The 13,012-nt window shown below is 41.0% G+C and overlaps 1 protein-coding gene across 1 annotated transcript; it reads left to right on the top strand.

Annotated features, from left to right (window-relative positions):
- The first annotated feature begins 9,529 nt into the window (after nt 1–9,529).
- LOC103697676 lies at nt 9,530–11,869 on the top strand. Its single transcript, XM_008779580.1, has 3 exons — nt 9,530–9,685; nt 9,866–9,973; nt 10,169–11,869. Exons 1-3 carry the CDS (start codon nt 9,530–9,532, stop codon nt 11,867–11,869), a joined length of 1,965 nt encoding a protein of 654 aa, XP_008777802.1.
- Nucleotides 11,870–13,012: the final 1,143 nt, after the last annotated feature.

Here is a 13,012-nt window from a genome sequence, read left to right as displayed (position 1 = left end):
AGTGAGGATGAGCTGCTTCGGGAGCTCCGAGGTGCGGTGCCTGCTCCCACTCCTGCACCCGTATCTTCTCAGTTGGTCCCTTCCTTGACAGCCGTGGCTGACATGACGGCTCATGTACGGGAAGAGATCTACAATGTCCGGAGTTTGGTCCAGGCCCAGTTCCACAGCATGAGTGAGGTCACGAGCTCCACTCGACAGATGCGAGAGGAGATAGGTCGTGACATGCACACCACCACCGAGGGGGCGAGCGCTTGGCGAATGTACTCATCGACAAGCTGGACGCACTTCAGACATCGGTGACTGGGCTTCAGGCGTCGGTGACAGAGCTCTCCACTACCCATAGCAAAGCCACCACGTCTATCATCACACAGCTTGGCCATGTCACAGATGCAGTCACCCTCCTCATGGAGCAGAGCCGATGAGAGGAGGAGCACCATCCTCGGAGAGGAGCCACATCCTCGAGAGGAGGAGCCACATCCTCCAGAGGAGGAGATGCATCCTCGAGAGGGGGAGCTTCATCCTCGAGGAAGACATAGATGTGTTTGAGTTCTATTTTGTATTGTTTACTTTACTTATTGTATGCTCAAATCTACTTCAATTCATATCAATACAATGAGTAGACATCTTATCTTCAATTATGTGCCATTGATGATTGGTTGTGCCATTGATTGTGGTTGATTACCTCTTTTGGTATGATGACAAAAAGGGGGAGAAATATGTATAAAATGTGTAAAAGGGGAGAAATATGAAAAAAATATGTAAAAGAAATCAATGGAAATAAATAAAAAGATAAACTCTTAAAAACACATACAAATTTGTTCTAAGTGGATTCGGTACCTCGAGGCTCATTATCTCTCTTTTGGGGCTCCTAATGGAGTAATCTCCAGAATCTATTCAAGGGATATTCGCGAGGATTAGCTGGAATCCTATCCAAGAACGAATCACTTGAACAGATTTTTCCCTCTAAAAACAAAAAATTCAGTTTCAAAAACTCAAAGCATTTACCAAAGGAATTCAGAGAATGCAAAACATAGTTTGAATGCATATGTGAGGGGGAGAATCTGAATTTTAATCAGATGCTAAATCATTAATGTACATATAAAGCCAACCAATTGATTGCATAGGTTATGAAAGGGCTTATATAATTCCAAATGAAAGGGGGAGCTTTAACTCCAAATTGTGTGTTTCACTCCTTTCAAACTTGGATAAACTAAATTATCAGACATTTGAATTCATTTATGGATTTTATTTCATTATTTATTGAGCAAATCATTTTACATATACTCAAAGTTTTGTCATCATCAAAAAGGGGGAGATTGTGAGTGATTGATTAAAACCCCATTTGATTTTGATGAGCTCAAAGCATTTGAGTATATCTTGTGATTACTAATGAATTCAATTGAGTGTTTCAGTGAAATCCCCTGTCCAAGTGTCTCTAGATTTGTTCATTAGTATTTGGATAAGTTAAGAAGTCTGCTGAACCAAAGTCTGAGACTCGAAGTCGACATTCCGAGTATCACGAAGTCGACTCCAAGCGTATCAAGTTCACTGGCACGAGCTCGAGTCGACTCCAGACTAGTACGAGTCGACTCCGACTAAGAACAGAAAGAAGAACAGAAAGCCTCATCTCAGAACCTTCAACGAGTCGACTCCTGAAGTGCGCGAGTCGACTCCAATGGTCAACGAGTCGACTCCAGGGTAGTAAGAGTCGACTCCAAGAGGTACACAAAGAAAAGTCAGAGAGCAGTTTTCGAGTCTGAGATTCGAGTCGACTCCAGTGGAACGCGAGTCGACTCCGATGGTTGGCAAGTCGACTCTAGAGAAAGCAAGAGTCGACTCTCAGCGGTACACAAAGAAAAGGTCAGAGAGCATTTTATGGACTCTGAGATTCGAGTCGACTCCCGCAATATGCGAGTCGACTCCGAGACTGTGCGACCAATGACAGACAGAAAACCATGTTACTGCCTCTGAGATTCGAGTCGACTCCCAAACAGCTCGAGTCGACTCCAAGACAAGCTTCACGTCAAAAGGCAGAAGACCAACTTTCGGAAACTGAGAGCCGAGTCGACTCCAAGGAAGTTCGAGTCGACTCCAAGACTGGATGAGCCAAAAGACAGAGAATCGGGAGTTCGGGCTCTGAGATTCGAGTCGACTCCAAGGACAGTCGAGTCGACTCGAGTGGACAAAATTCAAAATTGGATCCACAGACTTCTGTGGATGAGCCGACTCCAAAATTGCCAGGTCAGCTCCAGAAGTTGGCGAGTCGACTCCGGGTCAAGACGAGTCGACTCCCAGTCGTGACGGCAACTTTAATTCAAATTTGGAACAGTTGCCGAGTCGACTCCGGAAAAGCTTGAGTCGACTCCCGCTACAGCCGAGTCGACTCTTGATCGCGCGAGTCGACTCCAACCCACCAACGGTCATATTGTCAGGCTGCGCAGAGTGTGCAGAACGGGCAGAAAAAGCAGTGTAACGGCTAGTTTCCGTGGGGGTTGGCTAAATAGCCACAGAAGACTGTAGCAAGGCAGAGAACAGTCATTCCACTCCAACTAATCAAGGATTCAAGCTCTGCAACGTGCTTTTCAACGAAAAAGAGAAGATCTGCATTTACAGCTCCACCTACATCTTCCCAGCAATTAAAGCCTTCTCCTCCAGCATTCATGTCGACTACACATTCAAGAGGAGACTGGAGTTCAAGAAGCCTTACCTCTTCTTCAGCTTAAAAGCGTTTGAGGGCTTCTAAACTCCTCTTTGATTATATTTTTTATATCTGCTTTTGAGAAGCTTATTTTCCTTTCTTTCTATAACTTGTATTTGCTTGGTTCAATCGGGGATTGAATCAAGGGGATTAAGGTTGGTTGGTGAGCCAAGTTAAAACCAACGTGTGTAAGGGTTTGATTGTGAGCCCGGGAAAACAATCGGGGTTGGTTCTAGTCGGTGAGCCTGGAAAAAACCGACCGAGTTCGTTGTGAGCTCGTAAAACAACAAGTTTGGTTGTGAGCTTGCAAAACAACCAGCTGTAATCCAAGGGGGTTATAGTGAATTCCCAAGAGAAGACTTGGAGAGTGGACGTAGGAGCAAGGGGTAGCTCCGAACCACTATAAAACTCTGTGTTTGCATTGGATTGCCTCTTCTCTTCTTCCTCTCACATCACTCACAGCACTTAGCATTAATTAAATAACTTGCAATAGTTTTTAATTAATCATCCTTAAAGTTTTAAATATCTAAATTAATTTAAAACCCAATTCACCCCCCCTCTTGGGTTGTCTATCTGGGCAACAGTTATGTCATTCAAAAATCAGTTCTCTGGAATCTCTGAGAGGGTCGATCCAAGTGAAATTTGAGTCGATCCAACTGAACCTTGAGTCGACCCAAAAAGTGTTGAGTCGACCCAAGTGAAGGAAGGCTGAAATACAAGGTTCTGTGGTTCCTGAGAGGCTCGACCCCAAAAAGTGTTGAGTCGACCCAAGTGAAAGTTGGGTCGACCCCAGTAAAAGTTGAGTCGACCTAAGCACGGGCAGAAGCATAACGGCTAGTTCTGCAGAAGTACTTTTTGTCCTCCCAACAGTAAGTAACGGCTAGTTTTTGAAATCTGACCAATGGGGGGTGTCCAATGGGTGAGGAAAACTATTTAAAGGGATACTATTCATCAGAGAAAAAACATTCTTTTGAAAAATATCAAAGCTTACACAAGAAATACAAGTGCCCTAATCTTCTTCATCCAAGTGCTTCATTCAAGAGTCAAAAGAAAGTGGTTGAGCAGATTCCAAGAGATATTAAGAGCTCCATCCACCCTTGAAGAGTGAAGCATTCTTGACAAAGAAGAGAGAAGTCTCATCAAGCGATAACTATTCTCTAAACTCTTCTTAGTAGCTTATAATTGTTATATTTGCTCATCTAGAAGTTTCAACATTCTTCTTCTTCCTTTTTAATCACCTTGTAAAGGTTTGTTGGTGAGCCCATAAAACCAACGGTGTAGGTTTATTGGTGAACCCGTAAAACCAATTGTGAAGGTTCGTCGGTGAGCCCGTAAAACCAACATAGGTTATTGGTGATCCCGGAAAACCAAAGTGTAAAGATTTTTGGATTGTGAGCCCGGAAAACAATCCAACTGTAATCCGAGGGATTATAGTGAATTCCCAAGGGGTCGCTTGAGAAGTGGACATAGGTGCTTAGGAGAGCACCGAACCACTATACTTCTTGTGTGTTTGTATTGTGCATTGTTCTAATCTCACTTACTCATCAATTGACTAAAGAAAGATAGTAAAAAAAAATTGAAGAGAAACCAATTCACCCCCCCTCTTGGCTTGTCACCTTGGGCAACACCTTTGAGTCTCACAATCGACCAGTAACACCTAGCAGCATGTAGTGGCTACCCAGCAGAATAGAACCTCTAGGTGCAGTTAGTGTATGATACAGTCCCTCTATCGTGGATCCCGACAGGATGGAGGTCATGGATAACTCGTCAAACCCAACATCTGTCATATGTCAAGATTTATTCGACTCTAATTCGAGATTGAAAAACTCTTTTTCGAAAAACTACCTTGGCCAAGGATTTACGAACTCAGTTTCACAAATCACATAGGATCTCTCCTAATCTATCAAGGTTAATAAATTCCATCTAGATGCACCCCCTACTCTTACAATGAACCTACTGCAGCCAATCTGCACCACAAGGACCCACATGGATAGGGCCCATGTTTATGTGCTCGTCAAATTACAACAACCTCACTATAAATAGCCAAGGCATCGCAGATCAAAGACCAGTCCTACAACTACAGCATCAAGTAAGTCACTGACGAGTGGATAGACATCTAAGTGACTACTTGGTATAGTCACGCTCAGTACCCTTGTTCTAACAAGCATTTGCATAATATGTGCACTAATCTCAGTGGATTGATCACCGTCTTCGTGATGATCCATCGATCAGGAGCAATTCAGAAATTAATCACTAATGACACATGCCTCAAATTCTCAACTCTTGAGAATATGCGTCGTCATTTTATTAATTTCTTGGACGATTTATGGACACATAAGAACATGAATGAAAAGAATGCCCAACTTAATAAATTCATAATTAGGTCAAGTACAAATTTATGTCCTAGCGTCAGCCAAATTGGCTTCTAAGGCATACTTCTAACAATTTATATGATATAATATAATATAATTTTGATATAATATAATATAAAATTATGATATGATATGATATGATATAATATAGTAATGTATTAATGCATTATCATAATAATATAATATAATACATTATAATATATCTATAGTATCGTAATATATACGATATGATATAATATAACAGAATATTATATCTAATATATATTTATTATGGATATTTTAGTTACTATAAAAATTTTATAAAAGCTAAAATAATTTTTCGATATTTGTTGGAAAGTATTTTTGAGGAGAATCTTCATTTTGGAGCTTTTTCTAAGTAGATATTTTTCAGCTTCTGATAAAGTCAAAATAACTTTTAAATTTTTATCAAATGTTACTATACTATACAAAAATATTTTTGAAGGATCAAAAAATATTTTTGAGCTATTCAAGAACTTTGGCAAGCTGGACTACTTTGGAGTTTAGCTCTCAAAAATATTACCTATATACACGTGACGCGCACATGCTCTCCGGCGTGCTCAACCACATGCTTGTACATGTCGGGTTTCAACCTCGTTATTACATCGCCGACTTCACCAGAGAGTTGGCATATGTGCACACATACCGCTCCAGTTGCGTGTAAGATTGGGTTAAATATAGATCCAGACCGTCCAATCATATAAATATACACGTGGCAATATCGTAGACAACTGACACCTCTCCGGCTCTTATTTATCGCCTCCGCTGCTGTCCAATGACGTCCCCCCTCCCTCCCCGAAAACGGGATATAAGCTGCGATGACCTACGCCTCCCCCTTCCAGCTCCAATCTCTTCCCTCCTCTCCGCTCTTCCCTTTCAGCAATGGCGGCCGCACGAGGAGGCCTCCATCCCTTTTTGGCCCCCTCTTTTGAAACCCTCATAAGCTCAAAGAACAAAGCTCTTTTCTACATCTTCATCCTTCCCTCAAGATTTCTCCATTCTCCTTCTTGTTGATATCCTTTATTTTTTTTTCTACACCTTTCTTGTAGAGATCTACTTTCTTGATGAGCTCTCTTAATTCACAATCGAGAGTCGATTTGTCTTCCCATCTTGCCCCCTGGTCTCTCCTAGTTTTAGGATCTTGGATTGCTTGAAGAAAAATTTCAAGAATTTTAGGGTTTTCGCAATTTAGGGCACGATCCAGGAAGATTTCGGCGAGGATTTGGTGGACAGTGGCATCCAAGGTAGGAACTGATATCTAGCCGTGCAATCTTGATGCGGTGAAGGCTGTGATGGAATAATTAAAGCTTAATCATAAATCATACCTTGATTCACTAAATCCATCTTGAACTTTGGGATCCATGCAATCTGATCCGCAATCGCGATCACCGAAAAATAACTCTAATCTAAATAGAGATTAGCAGAGAGGTCTTTTAGAGAGAGAGCTCTTAATGCGTGTTTTAGAAAAGGGGTCTAACAGGCTATTTACAGGCCTCTCCAAGGACCAAATGTCGTGGGTGGTTACACCCGTGAAGAGTCACCCCCCATCAAGGTGATTGACGCAATTGGGGTGGGTTGTTGAATTTTTTTTTTTGATGATGGTTGAATCTTTCTTCCTTTTTTTCTCAAGTAATGGCAATGGAGGCTAGGGCTTCACGTGGATGGAAGGAAGCAAGAAGAGGATGGGTTGGAAAAATTGATTTGAATTGGGTTCAATTGGGGTGGACGCGACTAGAGGGAACTAGGCTGAATTGATGGCTGAATTGATAGTGCGGCTGAATTGCATGGACTTTGGGTTTAATCTGATGGCTCTAAAATTAAGTGGGTGGCGTGGCTACTTAGGAGGAGTCCTAATTGGGTTAGGACTCAAGGGAATATGGCTAGGTGGCAGCAAATAAAGAGGGATAACTATAGAATATTGAAGAGGAGTCACACCCCTTCAATATCCTAATTCTAGGCGGAATAGGAGAACGTCTCACACCCCTAATCTCGCCCCATTTTTTTTTGGCGTCTCACCAAGGAAAAGGAGTCTCTCCTTTTCGTGATCTCTCTCTCACAAATCTCTAGAATTTTTTTTCAAATAAATCTGATATGATTTCATTCATCAAAACCTTCTCTTATAAAGAGAGAGAGGTTGGAAGTTACAAGCATATTTACTTGGACTCAAAATCAAATAAGGACATTTTTTAAAATTCAAATATGAAGATAAAACATCTTAAACAACTTGTCAACTAAAGGTTGGACAAGTGTCACCCCTTCTTGGTGTGCGGATTGGAGTTTTGGGAGAGAAAACTCCAACCGTACGCAAGTCCTACTTCATTTAGGACTTCTCCCTTGCTGCATGGAGTTAATCCTAGTGTCATTAGGACTCTATCCCTTGGGACACGTGGAGAAATCCCACATAACTAAAGACCCAATCAACGTTTGGAATTAACCTAATTAGGCATTTAAGACTCTAATCAATTATGAACTAATTTCACTTATTACGAGGACTCAATCTCACCACAACTTGGACTCAATGTCACTCATACGACTAAACCAAATGCCTTACGCCCAAGGGACTAGACCCTAGACTCCACAACTAGATGATATCCCTTTTTCTTCACGTGATGCAAAGGCCTTCATGCTGAATTCTTTCATGTTGGAATTCCTTCTCAATGGGGGCGCCACATCAAAAGATTAGGATCTCTAAAAAATAGCAATATGAGGATCTCTAAAAATCAACAAGGGTTGATCATCATATGAAGAGTCCTTCTTGCGCCAAAACTCCTCTTCAAAAATTCTTCACGCCATCTGATTTCTTTCCTTCCTTCACGTGGAGAAGTCCTCTTCATGGACTCTTGAGCCTCCTAATCTTTAGCCAACGATTGCCACATGGCACTCAATTACAAGGACTCAATTAGGTGCCACTTGGCAATCAATTATATGGACTCAATAGGAAATTCAAATCAAAATTACAACTCAATTTAAGACTCAATCTAGGACCCAATGTGAGAAATCAAACCAAATCCTAACTAGAGGATCCAATTCTCGCATACAAGGACTCAAAATGACTTGACGCCTAATGTTGGACTCACGACTCAAGAAGAAAATAGACTCAATTCAATGTGATTTGGCACTCCATGGTTGGCCTCTATTTCCACGCTCGTCCCATGATTCAATTGGGCTCATGAAGGGCTCATGCTCTTGATTGGCTCAATTTGCCCAAAGGATGAAGACTCGATCTCCACACGCGCCCCATGATTCAATTGGGCTCGATATAATTGGAACTCCTTGAACCCTATGTAACTTGATGATCTTCTAAGAAAGGGACTTAATCACTGATGCAGGAGTAGCAGGGGTCGACTCTTTGCTTTTAAGAGTCGATTCATGTGTAGCAAGGGTCGACTCATTGCTTTCATGAGTCGACTCATGTGTGGTGGGGGTCGACTCATTGTTTTTATGAGTCGACTCATGTATTTAGTGAGTCATCCTTTGATCGTGGCAGCATGACAGTGTTGGTTTTGAATTAATTTTGGGAATAATATATAGTTAATCAGCTAGCATGTCATACCATTGGAAAGCTCTATGCCTCTAGTTTCCAACGCACCTGATCTCGTGCCATTTGAAGATCCCTAGAGAAAGTTATGGCATTTTTACTACAGCGCATCTGGACTAGTAGTGCCCAGCGAAGTGCATTTAATTTGGTCTTTTTTCCAGCACATAGTTTCATTTTCCTAAGTGTCTTTTGGTATTTCTAAATATTGGAACATATAACTAGACTCCCATCAATATGTTTTAGCACTGTTTTGTCTTACCTATGCTTGGAGGGATGTTCCAAGATAGCATATTAAATGGGTACATGAATGAAATGAAAAAGAGAGTTGTTATTTTCAGAATTCCTTTCCAGCAAGCCTTTCTTGCTTTTGTGAGTTGAGTGGCATTCTCCTAGCAATCAAGCGTGTGGCTTGGTCGCATCGAGTGCCATCTGCGATTAGTAGCGTCGAGTGGCATCCGCTATCCCTGGTTGAGTGGCATCCCAAAATCATGTTTTCCTTGGTTGAATCCTTTTGGTTTGGCCAAGACTTGCAGGTTTCAGCCTGCATCAAATTGGTATCAGAGCAGGTTTTCCAGCTGTGGTGTCCTTTATTTCGAAATTGTTCGAGCCTCTCGTATCTTCGGGTCCTTTATAATGCCTCCACGGTGTCAAAGGAATCCTCCACAACGTCAAAGGGATGCGAAGCGTGATGAAGTGTAAGCTGAACTTGCCGCATTACGAGAATCGAATCAAGCACTGACAGACATGGTAAATAAACTCTGTCAGCGGATTCAAGCTTCACCCACTTGAAGCCATAGAAGTCAAGAAAGTGGACACAATATCTTCTTCAACAACCACAGCCAAAATGATCGTTCATCTTCTTCCAGTTCTGTTCCAGAACCTAGTGTCACTGATTAATGGTCCATGGAACGCTTGACCCGTGCTTTGGAGAATACTGATCGAAGCATCCAAGTTCAAGTGCAAGACTTTGATGGCAAACTTGATGCTGATGGTTATTGTGACTGGATGGCATCTTTAGAAGCTTTTTTTGATGGAAAATTTCTTACAGATGAGAAAAAGGTGTAGTTCGTGGCTACGAAGTTGAAGGGTCATGCTTTAATCTGGTGGCAATAATATCAGCGTAGCAGAGATCGAAGAGAAATCCCAAGAGTCAATACCAGGGCTGAGATGAAATTGAAGCTTGATGAGAAATTTCTTCCCTTGGATTATTCTCAAACTCTCTACCAAAATTTCCATTAGTTGAATCAGCGTGTCGAGCAATTTGTTAGTGATTATACAAAGCAATTCTACAAGCTTATGAGTCGTGTGAGTTTACAAGAATCTGATGATCAATTGGTGGCTAGATATGTGAGTGGACTGAAAACCTCAAAGGCGAGCTTATGATGCATTCGCTTCATTCTCTAGAGGAAGCATATCAAAAGGCATTGAAGGCAGAAGAGAAAATAAAATGGAGTTCATACCGAAAGGGTGAAAGCTTAAAAGGGGTGAAAAAGAAGGGTAAGAAGTTGGCTCCTATCTCTGAAAAAACAAACCCAACATCAGGGTGGAGGGAGTAAGGAGAGTGGAAAGTTTCATTCATCTTCCAACAAATATTTTCGGTGTGGTAAATCTGGGCATAGATCCTATGAAAGTCCAAAGAAGAAAGCTGAATTGCATCTTGCGGAAGAAGAAGATGAAGGGCCAATTTATGATGAAGAACCAGAGGTTGATCTTAATGAAGAATATTGTGAAGGTGATTGTGATGCGGAAAGTTTTGTAATCCGGCAAGTGCTGACTGTTCAAGAGACTGATAGATGGTTGAGGCATAACATTTTTCGAACCTATTGTCTTTCTTATGGAAAGAAGTGCATCTTGATGATTGATTCGGAAATTTGTGAGAACATGGTGTCAAAAGTAGTGATAGAAAAGCTGAAGCTTTCTTGTGAACACCATCCAAAGCCTTATAAGGTTTCCTGGTTCAAAAAGGGTGGAGAAATCATGGTGACTCAGAGATGCAAAGTAAAGTTTGTTGTTGGCAAGTATGAAGATAAAATTTTTTTTGATGTGCTGCCCATGGATGCTTGTCATTTGCTTCTTGGCAGACCATGGCAGTTTGGTAGGAATGCTTATCATGATGGAAGGAAGAACACTTACACTATTATCCATAACAAATTGAAGCATGTTTTGACCCCGATAAAAGACATTTCAAATAGTGTGCCTTCTTCGAACCAGATCAGCTTATTATCTTACAAAGAATTTGAAGAGTCCTACAAAAAAGATGGTATTGTTTATGCTCTGGTTGCTGCAGAAAAAAGTGAAGAACTTGAAACAAAAGTTTCGAACGAAGTTCGAGGCTTATTGGATAGATTCAAAGGCTTAGCTCCAGCTGACCTTCCTGCTGGTTTACCACCACTTCGGGACATTCAGCATCAAATTGATTTCATTCTAGGTGCTATTCTTCCTAATCTGCCTCATTATAGAATGTCTCCTAATGAGCATGCTGAATTACAAAGGCAAATCATTGATTTATTGCAAAAGGGATTGATTAGAGAATCACTTAGTCCTTATGCTATCCCTGGCCTTTTAACTCCTAAGAAAGATAAAACATGGAAAATGTGTGTTGATAGTAGAGCTATAAACAAGATTACAATCAAGTATAGGTTTTCCATCCCTAGACTTGATGATATGCTGGATGAGTTGGCTGGTGCAAAGGTGTTTTCTAAGATTGATTTACGGAGTGGTAATCACCAAATCCGAATTAGAAAAGGTGATGAGTGGAAAATAGCCTTTAAAACCAAAGATGGTTTGTATGAGTGGCTGGTTATGCCATTTGGATTATCAAATGCCCCCGGCACTTTCATGAGGCTTATGACCCAAGTTTTGAAGAACTTCATGGGGAAGTATGTTGTGGTGTATTTTCATGACATCCTGGTTTACAGCAAGGATAGTATAGAACATGTGAATCACCTATCCAATGTTTTCAAAATGCTCCATAAAAACCAGTTGTATATGAATCTGAAGAAGTGCTCTTTCACGACTAATCAAGTTGTATTTCTAGGCTATGTTGTTAGTGCAGATGGCATAAAGATGAATGACGAGAAGGTAAAGGCTATTCTTGATTGGCCTACGCCTAGAAGTCTGACTGACGTGAGAAACTTTCATGGTTTGGCATCATTCTATAGGAGATTTATCCGACACTTTAGTACCATTGCTGCTCCAATGATGGATGTTCTAAAGAAGAAGAAATTTCAATGGACCAATTAGGCTGAAAGAAGTTTTCAAGAGTTGAAGTCCAAACTTGTTGAAGCACCGGTCCTAGCACTACCAGATTTCTCTAAGCCATTCCAAGTGGAGTGTGATGCTTCCAAAGTTGGCATAGGAGTTGTTCTCTTGCAAGAGGGAAGATCTATTGCTTATTTCAGTGAGAAATTCAATAATGCAAAGTTGAAATATTCAACCTATGACAAGGAGCTATATGTAATTGTTCAAGCCTTGCGGCATTGGGAACATTATCTTATTGGTGTCGAATTTGTGCTCTATTCCGACCATGAAGTTTTGAGATGAAGGGAAGAGCCGATTTTTGCATGCATATAATATTAAAAAAAAAATTCAAAAAAAATGCAGCGGAAAGATAGAATTAAACACTTTAATTCTAGGCATTCATCAGAGATCATATCTCAAAAATAAAACTCCAGGAACGTTTAAACAAGTTTATGTAAAAACGACTATGCATGATTAAACATGTGATCAGAAAAATACAGCCCTAGTTAAGTTCTAAACTTAACTAATATTAAAACCATACCTTATGGAGAAGAAGATGAATCTGAAGATGGAGAAGGTCGAGCCTTGCAGCCACACATGTGTCTGGCCTCTACGGATCGTCCATGCGAAGCTCCGGTTGATCTGATCCTGTAGAAGTGCTAGCTTGTGCAGAACCCTGCTAAAGCTGATTTCGTTCTTCCTTCTATCAATCAACCTTTGATTGATCTTCTTGGAAGATGAAGGAGGAATGGTTTATAGGAAATGAAGTAGTGAGTAGATCCCAGGGAACTTGCTGAGAAGCTTAGTGGAGAGCACCCAAAGAAGTGGGAATCTGTCATTCCTCAAGCTGAATTTGCTTATAATAGTTCAGCCAGTCGATCAACGAAGAAGCCTCCATTCGAAGTTATCTATGGCAAAAATCCAAGTCACGTTCTTGATCTCTTGCCACTACCAAATCAAACAAGAGTGAGTATGGAAGTTGAAGAGTTTGCTGAGCACATAAAGGAGGTCCATAAACAAGTTTGACATCAGCTGCAGCAATCTACTCAAATGTACAAGTCACAAGTTGATGTTCATCGAAGGAAGTTAGAGTTCAAGGAAGGAGATTTGGTTATGGTATATTTGAGGAAGGAAATATTTCCTACA

Source organism: Phoenix dactylifera, unplaced genomic scaffold (genome assembly GCF_009389715.1).
Source record: "Phoenix dactylifera cultivar Barhee BC4 unplaced genomic scaffold, palm_55x_up_171113_PBpolish2nd_filt_p 000816F, whole genome shotgun sequence".
NCBI lineage: Eukaryota > Viridiplantae > Streptophyta > Magnoliopsida > Arecales > Arecaceae > Phoenix > Phoenix dactylifera.
This window is presented reverse-complemented; position numbering and strand designations above follow the sequence as displayed.

What these genes read in the sequence shown, in the direction of transcription:
- LOC103697676 (XM_008779580.1), top strand. Translation starts at nt 9,530, where the DNA reads ATGGAACGCTTGACCCGTGCTTTGGAGAATACTGATCGAAGCATCCAA. An exon ending in TTCTTACAGATGAGAAAAAG is followed by an intron (nt 9,686 to 9,865) that starts GTGTAGTTCGTG and finishes AATTTCCATTAG; the next exon opens with TTGAATCAGCGTGTCGAGCA. An exon ending in ATCAATTGGTGGCTAGATAT is followed by an intron (nt 9,974 to 10,168) that starts GTGAGTGGACTG and finishes ACCCAACATCAG; the next exon opens with GGTGGAGGGAGTAAGGAGAG.